We start from the raw sequence: 23,240 nt of genomic DNA on the forward strand, positions 1-23,240 counted from the left end.
AGCACTATGCCAGTAACAGCTTAGAGTCAGGAGTGAGGTGGAGTGTGGATCTTTACATGGAGATGGCATGTGTTGCCCACAAATGGTAGGCAGAAGAGATTGGGATGACCATAAGGATGTTTGCCCTTCCAACAGTAGATGGCTCAAAAACGTAACTTTTCTGGTGAAGAATATCCTACTAGCAGAAAAAAATAATGGGCTCCTACAATGAATCTAACCTCTTTTTTCAATTTCCATTCTGTTGTTTGTTTTTGTTGTTTGTATTTTTAAGGTTTAGATTAATGTAAGTATATGCATTTCAGAATACAGACACATGAAAACATATGTATTTCTATGTATGTATCTCTCTGTCTCTCTCACGTGCGCACACACACAAAAGCAACTTTCATGGCTGGAAAAATTATTATGTGTCCTTTATTTTTATCATATTTGTAATGGGTTCAAGGGAGATAATAATTTCCAAATAGGCAAAACACAGAAAGGCAATCATGTAGTATTTTTATCCAGAAATGGCTAGTGATGCCACTTGATGGGAATTTACTCCTTTGAATGGAGTTTGTGAATTGTTAAAAACTGGCAGGTTCAAAGTCAAAAGTAATCTTCAGAAATTGGGATTATTACAACATTTCAAAGCCCTGATTTCCCTGGGAAAATACCCGCTCAGATTCAAGTGTGGATACTGTCAACATAAGCACATAATTTCTTCTCAATTGTCATCACAGTGTGTGGGGACAAAAGCCATTTCTTAGGAAGGCAGGACATGAACTATATGGTGGTGAAGCTATGACCTAAAATTTATAGGGCCAGATACTCATCTTGTGGAATTGGCATAGCTCTATTGAAAACAATTGAGCTACATCAATTTTCACCAGATGAGTATTTGGCCTGTAGTTTTAAAGAGCAAGGCCAACATTTTGATTTACACCTGGAACTAAATTAAAGGATACTGGAGTTTTGAACTGATACAATAAGGTCCCTGAGGCCAACAGGGCAGTTTTATTCTGCACAGGCTGTAGTGTCTGAGTTGTATTCAAGGTTAACCTCCAGGCAAGTGCTTATAACAATCCATTCTGGAGGTGACAAAGTCATAGATAGCTGTAGCGAGAAATAGTAATAATCATCCTCTTCAACACTGATGAAGATGCACTTTTGGCATCCAATTAATCTGAAGTAATCAAAGATCCATGAATACCCCAAAACTGAGACGAGATGGGCAAACCCCATCACGTTGGCTAGACATCATCCCCACAATATTCTCTAGATACTTCAAAACAAACAACTATCATCACCTCTGACTTATATGGAATGAGAGTCAGTCATAACTCTAAGAAGTGTTGGGTCAGAAGACAAACCAACCAACCAGATTGTCTTATCACATAACAGCACACATCTCTTGTCTAAAACATCAGCTGGTATGTCTTATACAACAGATCTGCAAAATAGCTAGGTCCTGATTTCAAGTGGATGTTTAAAGATAGAGAGAAAGAGAGAAATACATAGGGATGTGTTGTCAGAACCATACACTAGGCAGTAAAGTGGAGTCTTTTGTAATCACTCTAAAATCAACATCCTCGAAACCCTACAAAAAAGTTTATACTTGAATTATTTTTTTGTAGAAAACCTTGTTTATTTTTTAAATCTTGAGATGGCAAACCCTTCTGAAATGCATAATTGCAGATGTGTTAGCTAAATTCAAAGCTTGTAATGTAATATCCTAATTTCATTACTATATAAATAGTAAAATGATTTAGGTACTAACCTGATATCTAATAACCTTGCTAAACTAATTACTAATATAAGAAGCCATTTAAATATTGAATATTTATATTAATGGGGATTTACCATCATCATCCTGGCAAATCCCACAGGGATGTATCCTCCTTGCAGACAGAACACCACCTGGATCAGTCTTTGGAGAGATGCCTAGCTGGTCTGGCTGAATATTCAGTTTATGTCCATCGTTGGCACCCCACAGTGTTTTCAGGGGAAGGTGGCACCAGCTTCTCCAGTAAAGAATCTGGGTGGGCAGCCTCAGCCAGTCTGCAGGATCAGTTACATTGATAGGAAGATCATTTCAAGACACTTCTCAATTGTTCTTTGTCTGCAGTCCCTCTTCCATTTGAAGAGTGGCAGAAAGTTGTGGTAGTGCCACCTTCCTTCAACAACGAAGAGATCTGGATTGCAGTCCATTAGCTGAAATCTAGGTAGGCACCAGGGGTTTGTAACATTACCCATGAGTTGTTGAAGGCAGATGAGAGTATTATTGAACCATGGCTGCATAGGCTCTTCCAGGCCATCTGGAGCGCTAATATAATCCCCAATGACTGGGAGGAGGAGGATATTCTGCCTCTGTTAAAAAAGGGTGATAAGGCTGAATATAGCAACTATTGAGGTATTACTGAGTTGCTGGTCACAGAGAAAGTCTTCACTTCAATGTTAATATCTTGACTCAATGATGCACTTTGAGGCAAAGGTCAGGATACTCAGTGCAGCTTTAGAGTTGGTTGTTCTACTGCTGACTAGGGCTTTGCACCGACACAGGCAACTGAATGTAGAAAGCGTGTGCAACACTTTTCATAGCCTTCTTTGTGGCCTCTGATTCAATGCATTGAGCAAGTTTGTGGGATCAGAATCCCTAGGTTCATAGAATAATTGATAGATGAGCACTATAATGGAGAGCTGTGCTTGAGTCAATAGCAGATACATGGTGTGGTTTCCTATCTCCACAGGAGTTTGACAAGGCTGTCTTCCGTTACCATCATTGTTCAATGTTGCACTGACTGATTGATGGATAAATTGAGGAGCAGCTGGCTGTGGTGTTGAGCTGAATACCATTCTACTTCAAGATCTCAAATACATTGATGACATTGCTGGCTGTTTGGCCATCAGCTTCAGCGATTCACCAATCTGGTCAGGCAAGAAGCTCTTTGGTCTGCTTATTAATCCAGATAAAAATAAACTCCTGGCCATTACCATGAAGCAGCCTCCAGCTCCAGATTACAACGAGCTCAGTATTAACCTGTCTGCACAGGACACTGAGCAGGTGGCAACTGTCAAATATTTGGGAAGCATCATAGTCAATAATGGAGGATGCTTGAAAGATGTGGACACTTGTATAGCACCTGCTGCTGCCATGGTTTCAGACCCTTCAATGGCCTCTGTCAGGTCACTGTGACATCACACTTGCTATGAAACTGCAGATCTAGAAAACTATGCTTATATGAACTCTATTGTACTGAAGTGAAATGTGGATGCTGAGGAAGGCTAAAGAACACTGGATTGATGTTTTTGATTCTCATCATCTTCATCAGCTGCTCCATATCAAGTGGCAGAACAAAATTGGAAATGAGGATATTTAAAGCTGAACCCAGCACTGGTTCAGTTTCAGTGTTTTTCTTGGTATGGACATATTAGAATAGAAAACCTACAAATTCTGAAGTCACTACAAGGAATGCGACTACACATCCAGCAACCACATGGATGCCAAAAGTTTTGGTGGCACAATAAGATTGCCAGTGATGGACACAAACTGAATGGGGAATTAATTAATTAATACATAAGCAACCCCCTTACCCAACTGAGGAAGACAAAAAGAATCACTTTCCAAAATTATGAAGAATCATCAACTTCTTTAATAACTATTTAAGCTAATTATTTAATTTCAAAAGACTATTTTAACTAAAAACTTTTATACAAAGAGCAAGAGTATTTGGAATTTTTAAAAGTGGAATTTCATTTCCTGTTAAACCCTAATAAAACTGAAGAAATATTTCAGAAAATGGACTGAATAAAATCAATTTTTAAAACTATAACGTTAAAGATTATCTGAGGCTTTCCAGCCACAAGAGAAGAAAGGCAATAAGAAGTGTGTGGCACATTCATGAAGTATACTGAATATTCAGGACCTGAAGGTGTCATCAAAAACAACCCATGAAGGAATGGAGCCAGTGAAAGGATTACAGCAATCAACTATGAATATAAACAAGACTGAAATTTCATGAAAATAGGAAGCAGAAGAGTATAAAATTCTGAAGTGAGCATCCATCACTCCCACTCTCTGCTATCCTGTTCAAGCACTCCTCAACTCATCCTGTGCATCTCTACAAGCAAGCTGCCACAGACAGCTAAGAAGACAAAGAAGAGAACAGACACACAGCAGCAACAATAAAAGGCAACCTTCTAGCCCAGGTGACAACCAAGATTTCTTCATAGTGAGATGGGAGTAGCCAAAAGCACTACCAAGGGATTAGGTTTGAAAACTCTTGGAATGAGTTTATTGGAGTATTGACATTTATATAGAATTTGGACCCATAATAATTTTAGGAAATAAGATCTTGGTCTCAGCTTACACTGAGAAAAGTGCCCCACCAAAGACTGGGTTAATTCTCAAAAGTGTAATCTTTGTTTAAAGTTCTCCAAAAGAAGCACACTAAGACACTGTCAGAAGTAACCAGTTTGTTATTTGTGTTGTTTTCCTTGCTGTATTTTTCTTTCTTTAATAATAAAATAGCCACGGTTAATGATTGTGATTATTTTGTTTGGTTTTAATTGCAATCTCCATGAAGGTATGTAAAAACCCCTGTGACTAAAATGGTGGGGCCCTTTTCTCTTGGTAAATTGAGACCAATGTTTTATTTCCCCAAATTATTATGAGCCCAGACTTGATGTCTCATAGGAAAATAGAAACTGTTCATGAGTGAGCAAAATAATTTTGTTTACAGGTGGATTCTGCCACGTTATCATTGATAACGTGAAACAATTTATCAATGGGTAAAATAAGCAATCTTAACTAAATCCTAGGGAATCAGAGAAAGTGTTTAAAAACAGTTAATTAGAAGAAGTAGTCAGGTAAGAAGTTGTCCTAAAACAAGCCAATTAGCAAATAATAAGAATCTTAAATAAATTAAATCTCATCATTTCTATGATTATCAATGTTTAGCCCCCATCTCCTCTCCATGAATATGTGATCTGACTATTTAGTGATTAACAGTAGAAACTGTTAATATCTTAAGTTACAACAGCAGGAGTTGCATCCCTGAACTGTCAATAAGAAGCATAATTAGTGAGAGTGGGATACCATTTCTTGTTTCTCTAGACTACCAGTAAATATTTTTAGTAATTTTGGGGATAAAACTACCTGGTGCTTAATAATATACAATACCTCTTTCCATACCACATGCCAACTGCAAATAAATGTTTTTTTAAAAACTTTGCTTTACATTTGCTGTTATCACTAATCAACAATGCACTAGACTTTGAAACCTGGAGAATTTTGAAAAACAAAAACCAGAGTGCCTGAAAAGTTCTCCTATATTCTCACAACTTTGGTATTAACTATTGTACTATACATAAGCAAATCAAGTACTACATTTGAAAATGTGTAAAATATTGTTAAAATGTGTCCATAACTTGTATTTTACGCATAAAGATAATGTGATAAATCTATAAATATAAGTAGAGTATTAAAATAATTATACATTTGACAAAAGAAAATTAAGCAAAATTATTACAGAAAACAGGCCAATTTAAAAAAAATATAATAGCATCTCATTTCACACTTGCAATTAGCCTGTGCAATCAGTTGCTAAGGAGATTGACTAGAAGTGTAAATTATACCATTTATATTGCTAACTACCTGATTTGCCCACAAATTGGGCCTACATTTAAATATTGTAATCTCTGTCCGCAACTAATTGTTCCTGCAATTTCTGATCAGGATTGACGGTGCCAGATTCTGGATGTAAATTTCAAAGCTGAACTGAGGCTCCTTTAAAAATGTGGCTCTTTACATATTATCAAGAAAAATGCAACCTTTAGACCTCCATTTGACATTACAATTGCCTCTAGGTTATCTACAGCATGGGAGGCAATTTAAAAATCACATTCAGAATGTGATTAAAAAAAAAAAATTTAATCTGCTCATGCTTGGTATAAGTGGCCTTGCCATAAGAGATATAGTAAGCTACTGACCTCTAGCTGAGAAAACCAAGATAACTATTTTACTCCAGTCATTCTAAAATACACTTTCTTCACACATGTAGGTTGCTTAAACTTCAGTAATTCCTGACTGCAGGGAAAACATTAATATATCCCAGAGGTTTCATTCTAACTACTTACAATGAATAAGAAAGGCTTATTTTTAAAGATGTGTTTTTTCCAGTACCCTTTAGTTTGCATCTCTAGATGAGCTCACTGTAGGTTTAAACTGAGATGACTGGAAGTTAAAATGGCAAAAACCAGACAAGCAGCAGGTGCTACTGTTCTTGCTTTCACAGGTTTTCCATTTCAAAGTGTGCTTCACTGAAAACTAAAGCTACAAAACCACATTTCCTTCTCTTTGAAACATCTAATTTATTTATTTATTGGCTGAATGTGAAAGGTGGTGATCAGCACTTTACATATACATTGAATGTATATATATTTTAATGGGTTTTAGATCTACAATTTATTCATTGTATGAAGTGACAGATTTTGTTTGGGGCTCAAGAGTAGGTCTCCCTTGGAGATTGTGTTCCCTTTTCCTCCATTTTCTGGCATTATTGTTTCTTCCTAAGACACTGGACCATTGGGCAGCCAGTTGGCAGTGGAAAACATTAGAACCGAGTAGATTGCCTGAAATAGTAAATAAAAGTTAGACAACTGAGCGTCTGAAAAATGATGGCAGGAGGTTACTAATCACCAGTAATGGGAAGCAAAAAGCTATGGGGACTCTCAAAGGATATGGCAATCCTATCCTACTCAGGATAAGTTCATATCAAGACTATCATATCAGGCCATGGTAGAAAAAGGGAAACATCAGTAAGTTTTGCTTGGTGCAGTAAAGCATCCATGAAAATATTTATACATTTTGGGCCAAATCCTGTGGACATCCTCAAAATTGGTTCTTCTGCAAAGGCTGGTCGGATTCTGTTTTTGTTCCAAACTCTTTCTCTTCTGTTCCCCCCGCCCTCCCGAGTGCTGCTCAGTATTTCTTGATGGTGTCTCTTTCTGTGCTACTACACCAAGGAGTAAAGTTAGGGTAAGCTTGAATGCATGTTCTCTTTTTCACTATAATGAATGCAGTACTTTGCTATTAGACGTTTGGTCTCTGGAAGACGTTTCCTTTTTATAAACTAATATGAGTATGAAGTACTGTACTAATGTTGGTAACTGTCAGATATTTTGGATACGTTTATGGTACATCCAGGAAAGGTGAAATTATTGTTTCCTATTTTTACCTGACAACCAGTTATACTAAACACACATCCATAATCACAGCTGTCAGTACCTTTTCAGTTTTATTGCTATAATAGCGATTTTGCTTTTATTATCTGGAGTCTTGGAATTTATTGCAAAAAACTCACTACAGGATAAAACCACTGAGATCTGCCATCTTGTTCTCAATGCTGTCAAATAATATTTGAGAGAGAAAGACTTAAAACAGAACAATATGGGCCAGATTATGATACCCTACTCATGCTGAGTGAATAGAATCTTTCAATTAACTGAAATCAATGGGTCTACCCATTTATTAAAAGTGTGCTTCACTGAAAACTAAAGCTAAAAAAACACATTTCCTTCTCTTTGAAACATCTAAGTTATTTATTTATTGGCTGAATGTGAAAGGTGGTAATCAGCACTTTACATATACATTGAATTAAAAAAAGTTCTAAGAATAATAAATACAAGTAGAAACATTTAATACCCTGAAAAAAACAACAATTGTTGAAAACATTCAAACCTTGAGGCAACAGTTACTTTAACTGCTAGAATAAGACATTCTGCTAACCATTTGGAACTTAAATATATGCTATAAATGGCCATTAGTGTAACTATGTTCCAATTATCCATAACCCAGGAGAATGTTTTAATAAATAATTTCCATTTTGTCTGCCTTTTTTAAAAATGATTCCCGTAAGCGGTGTATGTACTGTAAACAAATCCATAATAAAAAATTGACCATGCTATTAATTCAGCTGTTTGCAGCCTCCAGTGTAAAGTCAATGTACACTGAACAACATTTGAAATAAAAAAAGAGAAATTAAATATGTATGTATAAATCAATCACTAAACCTACTCTTGAACACCTGTGGGGGGACAGACCTCCAAATTGATGCAAAAATGGTAATTATGGTAATTATAATAACATATCATTTTGATTATTACAAACCTGTCTTTGCCTTTACTGAATTTTAGAACATATTTACAATTATTTTTATGCATACAATGCTTGGAAAACAATAGCATACATGCTTATATTTATAGTTGCTTACTTTATGAAATTAAACGTTTGAACTAATTAAAAAAACTCTTAGGAAATCAGTTTTCTCTCAAAAATGAGAGGCACAAAAAGCATCCAGGAGAATGCCCCTTTCTTGGCCATAAGCCTGTACATATCATTTCTAGGTCCAATTGCACAGACTCTGGAATGCAGCTTTATAATGTCTATTTTGCTTTAATATTCTATATAGCTTGAATTGTATATTATGTTAGAAAGATATATCTAAATGTTAGTTATTGCTATTTGTCCCATGCATAGACTATGTGGTAGGAGTTTTAACTGAGAATTGTAGGTGAATCTACTGTACGATGTTAAACTGAAGCTACTAAAGTTACACATTTTTAAAACAGCAGGGCCAGTGAACTTGCATCCAAGAGTTTTAAGGAGCAAGCTGAAGCACTTGCTGGACAATTACTGTTGATTTTTAGTAAGTCATGGAGCACTAGGGAAGTCCCACAAGACTGGAAGAAAGCTAATGTTATGCCAGTTTTTAAAAAGGCTAAATGGGATGACCCAGGTAATCATAGGCCTGTCAGGCCGACATCGATCCCAGACAAGATAATGTAATAAGTACAAATCAGCCTGGATTTATGGAAAATAGATCCTGTCAAACTATCCGGATAAGTTTTTTTGATGACAATACAAGTTTGGTTAATAAAGGCAATAATGTCGATGTAATATACTTAGACTTCTGAAAAGCGTTTGACTGTACAACATTCTGATTAAAAAAACTAGAATGTTATAAAATTAAAAAGAATGGGCTCTTCAATCTAGCAGAGAAAGGTATAACACCATCCAATGGCTGGAAGTTGAAGCTAGACAAATTCAGGCTGGAAATAAGTGTTAAATTGTTGACAACATGGGTAATTAACTATTTGAACAATTTACCAAGGATCATGGTGGATTCTCCATTACTAACAATTTTCAAATCAAGATCAGATGTTTTTTCTAGAAGATATGCTCCAGGAATTATTTTTGAGACATTCTATGGCCTATGTTATACAGGAGGACAGAAAGGATGACCTCAGTGGTTCCTGAAGTATGATGGGTGAGAATCTATTAATCTAGACTGTAATCTGGGGAACTGTTGGGTTAAAAGGCAAACTACCATAGGAATGTGTTTACCACTGCCTTGTTAAGGGATGTGAATATATTATTTTCTACAATGTGAAAACAAAATGATGTGTGGTACCTGTTTTTTCAAGGCAATAAATGCTGACTCAGGAGTCTTTGGTTACCCCTCCCCTCTCCCGTCTCCCCTCTCCCATGCCTCCTGTTTCCCAGGAGAAAAACCTCAGTTTTAAACTCACAAAGATTTCTGGAAATATGCTTTGTGACACTGATTTCTTTTATAAAGTCTAAAGTCTTCATTTGTTTAACTTTAAGGAAAATATGTATACTGGTGAAATTTTTTGGTTACTTCTAACCTTATGTTTCAATTTAAAGGTGAAAACCTGTTTGTTTATTCCCTAAATGCTTAAGATGCAAAAGCTTCTCTTTTGATGTTCTTTGGCAAATGTTTTGCATCTAAATACAATAATCTAAAATAATAACTTACAATACCATTACTGTGTGAGCAGTAATATATTTTATGTACCAATATAGAATCAAGTGACCTTTCTAAAACTGGTTACTAATATAAGAAGCTATTTGAACATCAAATATTTATATTAATTGGGGAATTAATTAGTTATCTGGCATTGCTTAGGAAACTTTCTTACCAAACTCACAAAGACAACAATCACCTCTTCCAGGATCGTTAAGAAGACACACAATGAATTTTTTTAATGACCACTTGAGTTTAAGACTCTTTTTGAGAATTTTTAAACAGACTATTTTGAAAGCTCAGAAAATAGGAATGTGAGTGACTTATGAGTATCTTGCTTGTCTTTGATAGTGGTGTCCCCTAAGGGGGGAGGGATCACCTCACATGACTACTATAGTGAGGCTCATATCCCTGGAGCAATATGAAGAGAGACAATTATTAAAATTTGATCTGTCAATTCTTTTTTCTCTAGACTATGGTGATATAAAATTAAATGGCACTCAGCACCTTAAAACACCCCTTTCTCTAACATCTGCCATTAACATTTGCAAAAGGAAGAGTTCTGGAATTAATTTATTTTAAAGCATATTAAGACCGCTGATGCAATATTAATGCATATGGGTGGGTATCTGATATCCTAGAATGATTAATTACCAGAAAAATCAACCCAGAACCATTAGGTACAAAGGCACATAAAAAAAAGTATTTATTTTTTCAAAATAGCTAGCACATTTTATCATATGCTTATCAAAATCTCAGCAGGGTTGCTGTTCTCAAAAACACAAACAAGCTACTTTTTATATGCATTCTACTGCAGAGTTCAAGAGAGAAATAATTTCAATAAATGGAGAACTGTAAAGTTTTATGTCCCGCATCTAATAGCTTTGGATCTGGCACATTGCATAGATATGTACGATATTATAGTATCAGTGAATGTCATTGTGGTATACGATTCCTTTCTATTCACCTTGACTTTTATCTGTGGAACTCTAACCATATAGATGCACATAAAACAGACAGTACATATTAACCTGCAGGCTACCCGCACTGAGGTTACTACTTTCTGTAAATGCAACCCAAATAGCAATTGCCTCATTATCTTACCTTATCCTTTTTTTGTTTTTCATCCTGGTAGATGGTCCAGTGCTCCCCATCATTACTGTAAGCAAGTTTATAAGATCCCACAAACTGTACATGACCAAAATCTTTAGCTCCTTGAGTAATTATGCCAGTCACTTTTGTAGGAACAAGGAGGTCAATCTATAAACAAACAAATAAATAAGACAGTCAAACATAGTTGTAATATTTTAAATTCAACAACTGACTTTGTGTCACACAAAAACATAAAGATACATTCTTGATCATGTCATAGCAGCTATGATGCCCAAGAGCACAAGCTAATTCAGGAAAGCCCAGAGTTTTGTAGAGAAACCACCTCAACAATTGTTTAAGCTGATTTCCAAAATGTCTTCTAACTTACAATACCCTACTTAGACCAATATTTTCCAAGATCTGGAATATAAATATTGGATTGGCTTTACAAGAATCATACATCCTCGATAGGGCTTCCATTCCTAATAAAGAGATTTTAGAATGACTTGTGCATTATTTCTCCAGTCCTGATTTTCAGTATTCATATGCTTCTGCAGCCTCAAAGTTAGGATTTCCACACAATCATGGGCTGTTATATAACATGTGCTGTTTGGGCATTTTGTTTGTTTTGTGATGCACGTGAGTGTATAAATGCAGCCTACATTCCTTATTTCCTAGAGCTGCTTATGGGTTCCTCTTGTGTGGAACTTTAATTTTAGTTGCTCCCCTCCTCCCTCTCCAGCTCTCAAACTAGGGGCCAGATCATCAGCTGGTATAATTTGCTCTGGTTCCATTGACTTCAGTGCAGCGCCGGCTCCAGGCACCAGCCCACCAAGCTTGTGCTTGGGGCGGCACCTGGAGGGGGGCGGCGCGGCGGCTCTGGCCGCCAGGGAGAGCGGAGCCCTGGCTGGGCTCTTCGCCCTCCCCCCGGCGCTCCGGCCGGTCGGGGAGAGCAGCCCGCGGCCGGGCTCGGCGCCCTCCCCTGCCACGTGGGGGAGAGGGGGGCGGCGGGAGGCTTTTTTGCCTTGGGCGGCAAAAAAGCCAGAGCCGGCCCTGCTTCAGTGAAGCTACATTTATTTACACCAGCTGAGGGCCTGGAGATTTCTAAAATGGTTTTGGCACTTTAACTACAGCTATTGCCCAAAATATACTTACCCTCATGAATTTTAGTTTTTGCTCCAGGTTAAATCATTTCCATATTTATGCTTATACTTTCTAAGTAGCAAATGCATTTTTTTATTTTTTTTTTACAAAATAGTCTCCTGCAAATTGGATGTCTGTGACACCCCAATACCAGAGGGCAAGGAGCTCTCTGGTACGTAGCAGTGAGTCCCAGTTGGCCTAACCAGCTCAGTGCACCCTACACATTGTTGTCATGATATTTATTTAAAATGTGTCTTGGAAAAGTAACTCACTGATCATTAAAAAGCAACAGAGGGTCCTGTGGCACCTTTGAGACTAACAGAAGTACTGGGAGCATAAGCTTTCGTGGGTGAAGAAGTGAGGTTCTTACCCACGAAAGCTTATGCTCCCAGTACTTCTGTTAGTCTCAAAGGTGCCACAGGACCCTCTGTTGCTTTTTACAGATTCAGACTAACACGGCTACCCCTCTGATACTTCACTGATCATTAATATTTGTGTGATGTAAGTATGGTTAACATGCAAAAAACTACACAGATGCGCTGGAACGATGTTCCTCGATTGTGTTTGGCAGACAGTGCCATAGGTGCTGGAACTAGAGGTGCGGGGGTGTTGCTGCACGCCCTGGCTTAAAGTGGTTTCCATCATATACTGAGTTTACAGTTTAGTTCAATGGTTCTCAGCATCCCCACTATACAAATTGTTCTGCACCCCTGGGTAGTGCCTAAGCCCAGCTGGTCCTAGAACCTGGTTCCACAGGCTTGATTGTGTCTCCAATGTAAATTAAGCAAGGTGTGACCTAAGACAATAAAAAGCATATTCACATACGAGGTAAACAAAGCTATCAGGCAGGCAAGTGGGGGAAGATGACCACTTAATCTCCACAGGGGATAGAGACTGCACCCCCAGGAAGCCTTCCTGCCTCTTCAAACAGGGTTAATGAACTTTGGGAAGATATGAGAAAGCAAAAGCCATTTATATGATCCTTTACCTGAGGAGATAAAGAAACCAAGTGCTTTGGGCTCTATGTTGGATTCTGGCTGAAGACTGGGCAGCCTTGCTGGAAGAAGGACTATGGTGAGAAAACTACTTTGAAAAGAAGACTCTAGTTTGTTAAATTGGACTTTAGTCTTAGAAGCAGAGTTTTACTTTTGTTTCTTTGTTTGTTTGTAACCTTTTCTATTCCTGTCCCTTCTATTTGGGTATCACTTAAATCTGTGTGCTAGTTTTAAAAAATCAATTCAGTGTGGAGGGTGTGTTAACACCTGTTAAACTAACAGGGTGATGTATACTGTCTCTTTAAAAGAGCAGTGAAATTGAGCAGTTACAATGAGAGATGCTGAACATGGCAGAAAATGTTTTTGAGGAGAACTTATGGCTGGAATGGTAGTTGAGGTCCCATTGCAAAGAATAACTGGTGGGTGGAAGCCAGGGTGAAACCTTCTTGCTTGTATGCTGGCTGTTGCCACAGCAGCATAGCATAGAGTTGCAAGGCAGGTGGGGGCTGAACCCCTTATGTCTGGGTGAACCCCAAGGCATCACAATGTCACACCAAAGATTTTGATTTTAATTCTGGAGCTAAGTGCTCCAATTTAGGAACATGACTCAAACCCCTCTGAAGTCAAAGGTAGCCTTTCAATGTAATTTGCATTATTAGGCATAAAATTGCTATTTGATGATTTGCACTGACAAAACTGAGTTGCCAATGTTGTTTAAAAAATAGATCATACTTTATGAAGGCAAAATACAGAGAGAAAGCTATGAAATGGGATATTTATTGTTCTTGGTGTTTTGTAGTTGAGAACCCTGTGCTGTTTCACTTTCCACTGTGTTTACTGTTATTCTTCCAACTTCAGCTAACGGTGTATTGTTCTATATTAGTGATTACTGTATGCCTCAGTTTTTGGATGTCAACTCTGAGACTCCCCAAAAGAAGTCTGATTTTCAGAAGTGCTGAGCCACCCTCAGAAAATCAGACTTTTCTAAGTTGAATGCCCAAAACGTGACACCCATTTTTTTTAAATCTATTTTGGCAGAAGATAATATTTTCCCATTTAAATTAAAACATAAGGGGTCAAATTTTCAGTCAGTATTAGGTGTTAGTGTCTTTAAATTTTGAAGGGACATACTCCCTAGGCAACATATGTGACTTTCAGAGGTTTGGTGAAAATTGGTTATGATTTGTCAGTTAGAAACATTTTAAAAACATACTTTTCATATGCAAATGGACTGAATACAATCAAATAATGGCTCTCCTAACACATATAGCATGTGTAAAAATTGTAAGGAGTGCTACCTACTGCCATTCACAAAGTGAAGTTGTGGGAAAGGAATTTGGATAAGAGGCTCTGCAATCTTATAGTAATATAATTGTTTCTATATAAGCTCCAATGCACAAGTATAGCATGCTGAAATATCTGATTCTTTCTCTATGCTAGATAATTAACATGGTTGTAATAGTTCAATTTATCTTCATTCAACTTAACTAAAAAGTGAATGGTCCCCATCTGATAATAACCAGATCATAATAGTCCAAAGGTCCACTTTTCTCTTCCACTTCCCCTAAAATAGTAAAGGCGGTACTTTATTATTATTTTTAAATATTTATTTATTTATATCCTCTCTCCTGTGCTACACTCCTCCTCTTCTCTCTCTCCCTCTTCCTGCCTTCACATCTTTTTCCTCCTTTGCTATTTTATGATGTAGTCACAGTTGAAGAAGTTAATTTCACTCTGTGTTCTGAAGGCAGGAAGATCTGTGACCATTCAGATGTCCTCTGGTACTGGTAATGAGTTCCAAAGTCTTGGCCTTTTTGCCATGAAAGCCTAGTCTTCTCCTGAGGTTGACAGCTTCATGGTTCTGAGGAATATAGTTGTCAAGAGAGATCACTGTTGTGAAGAGAGTGATGCTTTTTGACGTATCTTGGGTCAGTTTTACAGAGGATCTTGAAAATTAACGCCAAGGCTTTGAAACTGACTCAGTATTCTGTGAGAAGCCAGTGTAGTGAGCAGACAACTGGGTTATGTATTTTCAGCCATCAATATTACTGAGGAGCTGGTACATTTGGGACTAATGGGAACTTTTAAAATGTTTGAGTGTGCATATTTGGATCTAGAGTATATTTCAAAGTTCATTGAAGAGACAAGGTGGGTGAAGTATTATCTTTTATCAGACCAGTTTCTGTTGGTGAGAGAGGCAAACTTTCAAGCTCACACAGAGCTCTTCTTCAGATCTGGGAAGCTAAATACAAAGTGAAACAGATTGTTTAGCATAAGTAGTTAACACATATTTCAATCTGGTTCACCTTGTATTAAGCTTCCCAGACCTGAAGAAGAACTCTGGTGAGCTTGAAAGCTTGCCTCTCTCACCAAGAGAATCTGGTCGGATAAAAGATATTACCTCACCTACCTTGTCTCTCTAATATCCTGGGATGAACATGGCTACAACAACAACATTGCATTTGAAAATCCATTGAAGTCATGAAAAGACTCATAGTGAGTTGCAGTAGTCTATCCATGAGATCATGAAGGCTTGGATTATGTGAGCAGTTCCATGTAGGATATGAATGGGAACAGTCTTCTGTCTAGACATAGATTGAAGTAAGCATTTTTCCAACCATCCGTATCTGGAGTCCAGAAAGGCATGCATACTTTGGTCTGATTAGACAGCTGGAGGGCAGAACTTTGACTGGGAGGTGAATTAAGTTTTTTAGGTCTTCAGAGAGTTTTCATCTTGCCACCAAAAGCACTTCCAGCGTGCTCAGGTTCAGGATCAGCCAGCTTTCTGTTATCTAGTTGTTTATCCTGGCCAGGCAGATGGATAGCGGGGAAAATGGTGATATTTCTACTGGAAGCAAAGTGTATGTAGAACTGAGGACTGGCTGCATATTGCTTGCAGTTCAGCCATGATGTCTCACTTCCCCTCAGAGACTTCATGTAGATGTTAGAAAGGATGGAGAAGAGGACTGAGCCTTAGGGAACTTCAAAATTGAGTGGCCTAGAGATAAAGGAACATCTCCCCATGATTCCTCTCTGTGAGCGATTGGACCCATTTCTGACCTTTCCTGTCAGACCTTGTTTCATCTCTGAGGTGAGTGACAGAAACACACTATGATGAGTTGTATCTAATGTCTAGACCTAGACAGACCCAGGAGGATGAGTATGAATATATTCCCCCATTTGTGGACAGGAAGGAGTTATTTATTAGTGCTGTCGTCCTTCCATGACTATGCCTGAACATTGACTGGTACAGATCAAGGAAGTGGGCCGTAGATTGGTGTGCCTGAAGACTGTTCTTTGCCAATTTATTGATTTTCTTGCTAAAATAGCAGATTTGACTCCAGTCAGTATTTTGCAGGTCTGCTAGGTCCAGAGATGTGTTTTAGTGAAATGGCAGAACTATACTGTTCTTTAGCATTACTTACTTACGTGAGTAAAAAAAAACACCTCATCAGCTTAGTGTTCATAGGACTGTGCCCTAAAGCTGCAGAACTTTAATTCTAACTTTGCAATCTTAGGTCAAGTTTTTCAAAAACAGAGGGAAGAACAGTATAAAGGGGACTTAGAGTAAATTGTAACTAAAATTAAGCTCTTAGTACTTTAGTTAGGAGCCTAAATAAGTGGCCTGATTTTCAAAAGGGCTGAACACCAAGCAACTCTTATTAACTTCAATGGCAGCTGCTGGTTGCTCTGCATTTTTAACTAAGGCAGTGACACTCAGACTGAGGCTCACAAGCCACAAGTGGCTCTTTAATGCGTCTCCTGTAGTTCTTTGCAGCATATTATATTAAAATGCTGTGTGATTTAATTATTAACCAATTAGAATCCTTGGTCCATCATTTTGCTGTGAGAATAATCTGATCTATCTATCTAAATATTTCCCCTGTCATACTGTTTAAATATGAATATATAGCACTATAGTAAATGAAACAATGAATTCACACTGCTGTGGTTCTTTTGGGTAATGCTATTCATTTATTTGGCTCCTGAACTGCTGAGGTCTGAGTATCACTGAACTAAGGTTTTAGGAGCTTTGCTTTTAGGCACTAATTTTTTAATATCTTGACCTTAATGGTCTCTTAAAGTAGTCTTGAAAGGAATGTTTCTTATATTGAAAATCAATGTCTATTTTGTTAATGTATGAAAAAAACCCTTCTTAGAAAACAGATGTTGTTTGTTTGTTTTATAACATTAAAGATAATCTAGATAGATTTCATAAATATTTTATGTGGCCATCATATTCAGAGTACTTCTCATTGAAATTCAGAGCATGAAAAAAATCTCATTAAAATTAAAAGGATTTAAAAGGTAAAATCATAATCAACCTTTATTATTACACAGATCCAGAGTTAAGAAAAATGTCCCAGTAACAACTGTTTTATGCTTACAGAACATATCCAATGGCCTTGTAATGTTGTGCTGAAAAATGATGTGAAAGCTCAGGGATACTTTGGCCTATATTCTGTCATTTTTTTCCTAGCACACTTTCATGGTGCTAAGTACACATTTTTTTATTACATTGTGTTGAAAAATTATACTGAAACAAGAACAAAATTATAAATAACCAAGGCTAATATTAACAAGGCATCATGGTAACAGCTGTGCTACCACATGTTCCTTTAGCCTGTTTTTCCCCAAATGGCTACATCCTGCTTGCTTTGCAGGAGTATTTCCACTGAAACTAACTTGTATGAGAAAGGAAAGCAGGATTTAACGCAGAGTATAGACAAAATATCTGAATTAAAATAATTTAATGAAAAACATACCTTCCTCTGAGGAAGTAGAATGAATATTCAGTTAGTCAATTGCAAACACCTGGTTATCAAATGGATTACCAGGGAAAGAATCTGAATTAACATTCTGTTGCTGTGTACTTTTCAGATTTGAATGTGATTAGCTGGATCACAATCATTGCCTTCTTCAATACAGCAGAATTTAGAACTTGGCAGAGGCAATTAGGCTGTTACTGATAGGATCATTAACTGGTTACAAGAAGAACCATGGATTACAATTTAATGCATACTTTTACAAGCTGCTGATCTAAAAGCAGTTTAACATCCTGTGATTCAAAGAACTCTCCTGAGCTAAACTCTCCGGCTCTCTTTGTATATCTCCTTTTCCTGTTTTGTTTTAGTTACTAAGGGCTAGATCCACAAAGATATTTAGGGGCTTAACAGCCTCTTTTGGTGCCTAAGTCCACCATTCAGGTACCAATGATGTCCTCAAAACCACCACTCAGCTGGCAACTGACTCTGTGGGCGTCTAAATTACCTAGCTGCCTATGTTTCCACTGGTGGGCATGCACAAAATCATCCAAGTCCGGCTACCACTGAGCTGCTCAGCATCCTAGCCCTGGCAGGATTCTTAAAGTAGGGGTTCCCCTGCCTATCTCACCTGAGGGGTCTGAGCTGGTAGGCATGCTCTCAGCATGCATAACCCACGCAAAAAGAACAGGGCAACCAGCTTGGGAATTTCAGGAGCTGGCTGCCTGGCATGTGTGAGGGTGTACAAGAACACCAATAGCCTTGTGGTCTGGGCAGTCACCAGGGATGTGGGAGATCTAGGTTCAAGGCCCTGTTCCAAATCAGGCAGCGCAGGGACTCTAACAGATGTCTTCTGTATCCAAAGTGAGGGTCTTGGCTACAATGGGGTAGATCTCTTTCTAGGGTGTTCTTGAGAAAAGTCTGGGTTTCATCCCCTAGGTCAGGACACATACTGCTTAGGCAGTGAATTACAGGAGAGGGTTCATGGCTAAGAATCTTGAGTGGATGGATGGAGGCCCTTCCCTTTGGCCCATCAGTCACTTGTCTAAAGACCCAGATTGATGGGACTCAGGTGCCTAAATGCCTTTGAGAAGAGGAGCCTAAGCCCCTCCATTTCACTCCTGGATGAGGAGTTATGGAGATTATGTGGGTCCCCGTTCAACTAAATAGCTTCTCAGAAGCCCTCCCTTAAGCACTTTTTTTCTCTCCATGCATTGTTTGGGAAGCCTGAGCATATACCTCAGGGCTGAAAATTCTACTAGGTGCTAGGGCACTGAGGGGATTCATGTTGCAGCACCTTGTGAAGCAGTGGCTAAGTACCTTTGTGGATTTAGTCCTGAGATATTAAAAGGCAATTCAACAGTGGAAATGTGATTTGGAGGAAAGAACTGATTTATTAACACAAACATGTATCTGAATATTTGTAATTAAATGCTCTAGATTGCTAGTTAGTTGAGCAACTTAGTGTAAATTTAAAACAGTACTGAATAGTGTTCTTATTTAAACTATGGTGGAATTGGCCCTTTTTGAGAACTCTTTACTTATACTACTTATACAGTTGAACTCAGGAGTAAGTAATCATGTATAAGCATTTGTGGGATTGGGGCCAAAGTATAATAAAGCCAGATTCTCTGGTGAGTTTAGACCATTTTGCACTGCTTACCCATTTAAGAAGAAGAAAGTAGTTGTAACACAGGATGAAGTTTCCAGCAGAAAATTCCTTCTGTGCAGGAGGAAACTCCACAGGTGTAGAGCTAGCAAAGGTGGCATAACTGATTCCTATGCCCTCAGCATAGGTGACTTGTCAGAGGCAGGCTGGGGGCATGGCAGAGCTGAGCTCAGCTATGCCCAATTCTCAAATTATCCAATAAATAAGAGACTTTATGCCAGCAGTGCCAGCAACATAAAGCTAGTGCCGGAACCTTCCTGATCTTATTTACACTAGGGCTGCCTGACCCTGAATCGGGGAGTTGTAGCTGGCTCCCTGGGGCCACCACTCTCCACTCCAAGCATTTGATATGGTGGAAAATTGGAACCACTCTCCACTCCAAGCATTTGATATGGTGGAAAATTGGAACCAATAAAATATAGCAGCCACCAGGTGTGCTGCTATATACAGTAGCTAATGCTGTGTCAGAATCTCTGTTTTAATCTAAAAATGCTCCTATTAAAAAAAAATGAAATGGTTAGCAAATAATCTATAGTGCCTAAGTTCTTGTAGTTCTCTGAAGAAAAAAAAAACTGCTAAAAGATATAATTTCTAGAAGCTGCTGCACATAAGTAACTAACAACTAACTCTCAGAAGTATATTAAATACAGTTAACTAAGTATGCAATCATTTTATCAAAAATACTACAGATTTAAGATTATAAAGAAAAACACTCATTTATGAGATTAAAAGTAATGCTCCAGAAAGAACTTCCGTAAGCAGTTTGACAGGAAGAAGCTTCTGCAGACTATTTTGTCAATTCCAACACCTTCCAAAGAGACTTTTCTGTCTCTCTTTCTCTCTCTCTTTTTTTAAATTACTACTAGATAATGTAACACATGTATTAGGCAAAATGATTCACTGATGCCCTGATTCTGGAAAGCACTTAAGGATATGCTTAATTTTAAGCATGCGCTTAAGTCCCATTCAAGTGAATGGAATTTAAAGACATGCTTGAAGTTAATCACGTTTTTAGTTGCTTTCTTGAACATGGACTGATTTAGGCATGTGTTTAGGTACTTTTCTGAATTGGTATAAGGCTCCTGCAAATGGTAAGGAAAGAGTGTTTCTTTTCTTTACGTTTCCTGTTTGTTTGGTGTTTTTTCAATTTAAGCTTAGACCCATAACATTATTTTACAATGTTTTGATATTTTTCTTAACAGCTTTAGTTCCTTAGGCAGAACTACTAAACACAGCTCTTATTTTGTTCTATCTCGGCTTAAAAAATGATGTTTCATTGGATCAGCTATTGAATATACAAAAATGACCTGTGCATCAAGAGAAGTTATGTGAATGTACAAATTATATTTCGTAGAAAAGAGTCATCTCCTGAGTATATGCTTTCTTGAGAAACAAGTATAAATATGTAGGCTTGCTCTGAATGTTTTTGTCTTAAAACTTATACAATGGCTGGTTTGTTTGAGGAAGCCGCTCAATTCATTTTTTTTAAATCACAGTAGCAAATGGTATGCGTTGTATTTTCAGTTATAGTAAAACATTTCAGAAATTGAGAGAGGGGATGTTTCTCAAACTTTGTGGATTTCAACTTAAATTATGTTTATATTTGCAGCAGTGAGGAGAGTACAGATGCTGCATGCCCAGTTAGCAGGGGTATAAATAGCAGCATAGACATTGAGGTACTGCTTGGGCGAGAGGACAGACGCACCAGAACTGTAGGATATATAGCGTACATAGCTCTCTACATGCCCAAACCATGCCTCCCACTTCAACTCTCTCTTTTTAGCAGTGTGGTGTCCTGCTGCCTCCCCGCTGCTGGAGTGTTAGCTGCATGTACCCTATGCACCACTGTAAGTGTGGACAAGTTCTTAGAGAGGTGGTCTTGTGGATCACTTCATGTCCCATTCACAATCGTGAACATTCATTAAGACTTTCTCTCCTGCTAGCAACTGAATGACATCTATGTGGCAACTACAACAATTGCTTATATGGAAAAGCAACATTGGAAAACATTTCATGTATTTTTATCTGTCTTCTATGCAATTTAGCAGCTGGAGACCAGGAAGAACCAGTACCATGTGACTTAAATGGTTTTTTTTTGTGTGGACTGCCAACAAATACGCTATAGACCACAATTCTGGAATCATGGAGGACTTCTCTACATGGTGAGTTGGTGTACGACAAGCCATGGTGAGAGTCTATCACGTCCCGGAGCGAGCTGTAGCAGCGTCCACATGGTGAGTTAGTGCATGGCAAGCTGGTGCACTGTAAACTCTCACCCTAGCTTGCCATGCACTAACTTGCCATGCAGACAAGCCTTTAGATCGAGAAATAAGTCACTTGAACTAAACTCTCAACTAATGGTGTTTTCTTATTATTGTTCATTTTTAGGTGTAAGTCATGGCAAAACCAGAAACACTAAAATACCATATACTTTCCTCAGTACTTCAAAGACAAATGAAGTTAAGGCTTCTTTTTGTGTGTTACAGTCACTGACCATTTTAAGACCTGTGAATCTTTCCTATATAAGAGCATTTTAACATACCACAATGTGCTAAACTACGACTAATCTTACTTTACTGATGCTTCAAATCCATTTTAACTATAGGGCTTGGATTTTCAAAAACATCAAAGGGAGTTAGGCACCAAACTCCCACAGGAACTCAATGTGACTTGTGCTCTAAAGTCCCATATTTTCTTTTGTAAATCCCATGCATAGCACCTAGATAACAATGCCATCCCAGTGGTTCATAAAATGCAACTGATTCTGCAAGATGCAGTGATTTCATTGGAAGCTGATGGCTCCCAGAACTCCTCAGAATACACTCAGCACCTCTCAGGAGAGGACATCACTTTACAAGTTCAGGCCCGGTATGCTGATTTATAAAGAAAGGTTCACAAAGGTATTCAGAATGTGAAGGGTCGAGAGCCATTGGTCTAAAAATCTGTTGTCGTTTCTACTAACCTTGAATTAGTCCTATTTGTATTCAGACATATTTTTGTGTATTACCTTAAAAAAAGTTAAAGTTCATTTTAAAGCAGCTCAGGAGAGTAAAATTCTTTAAGTAACTAAAGTGTCTCATACTTGTCAGGGATGTTCAAAGCTGATCAGTGTTTATGATGACAGATGCAAATAAAACAGTCCATAAGATTAACAAGTTTAGACATCTGGCGGAGCTTAGAAGAAAACTTTAGAACTGCATTAGAACACTTAAATAGTTGATCAGTTCTGTTCATATCAGTAGGTGTCATATCAGGCAATGAGAATTCTTGTGGAGAATGTCAGAGAAATAGCAGCCTATAGTACACTAGTCATTAAAAATGAAAAAGCCATTAAAATAGTGTGTGCTTGGGACCTCACAGTAGTAGCACATTATGCTGCCTTGTAGACAAGTTCTGCATTTGAAAGCTACTGCATTAGCTAACTGTGCGGCACACGACATTGGTAGCCAATTCAAAGGAAAAGCACTCAGGAATTGCAGGGAATCCTCACAGCTAGAGATAAGTCATTACAAATAGCCTGTGCTGGAAACTGATGGCAGAAATGGGGAATAATTTGTAGTGATAGAAAATAAAATGATACATTTGGAAACATGAGAGGTGTGATTAAAAATCTACCTTTTTTTGGAAAGTTTAAAATTATATGCCACTGTTAAAAAACAAAGCAAAACTAAACCACAGGAGCATGGCAGAAATAATTGTAGAGGAAATAACTGCAAGAAAATGTCATTTAAAGGAATTATTATTATGACTCTTTTTCCTAATAGGGGCATAA

At 37.9% G+C, this 23,240-nt stretch overlaps 1 protein-coding gene across 2 annotated transcripts in view; it reads right to left on the bottom strand.

Annotated features, from left to right (window-relative positions):
* Positions 1 to 23,240, bottom strand: part of EDIL3 (EGF like repeats and discoidin domains 3) — a 437,051-nt gene that overhangs the window by 12,266 nt on the left and 401,545 nt on the right. For both annotated transcript variants that reach the window (XM_005288154.5, XM_065599142.1), the window contains one exon: positions 10,911 to 11,066. In XM_005288154.5, the coding sequence (XP_005288211.1) occupies positions 10,911 to 11,066 (156 nt within the window). The remainder of the gene's footprint in view (positions 1 to 10,910; positions 11,067 to 23,240) is intronic.

The sequence above is a fragment of the Chrysemys picta genome, chromosome 6 (genome assembly GCF_011386835.1).
Source record: "Chrysemys picta bellii isolate R12L10 chromosome 6, ASM1138683v2, whole genome shotgun sequence".
NCBI classification, from domain to species: domain Eukaryota; kingdom Metazoa; phylum Chordata; order Testudines; family Emydidae; genus Chrysemys; species Chrysemys picta.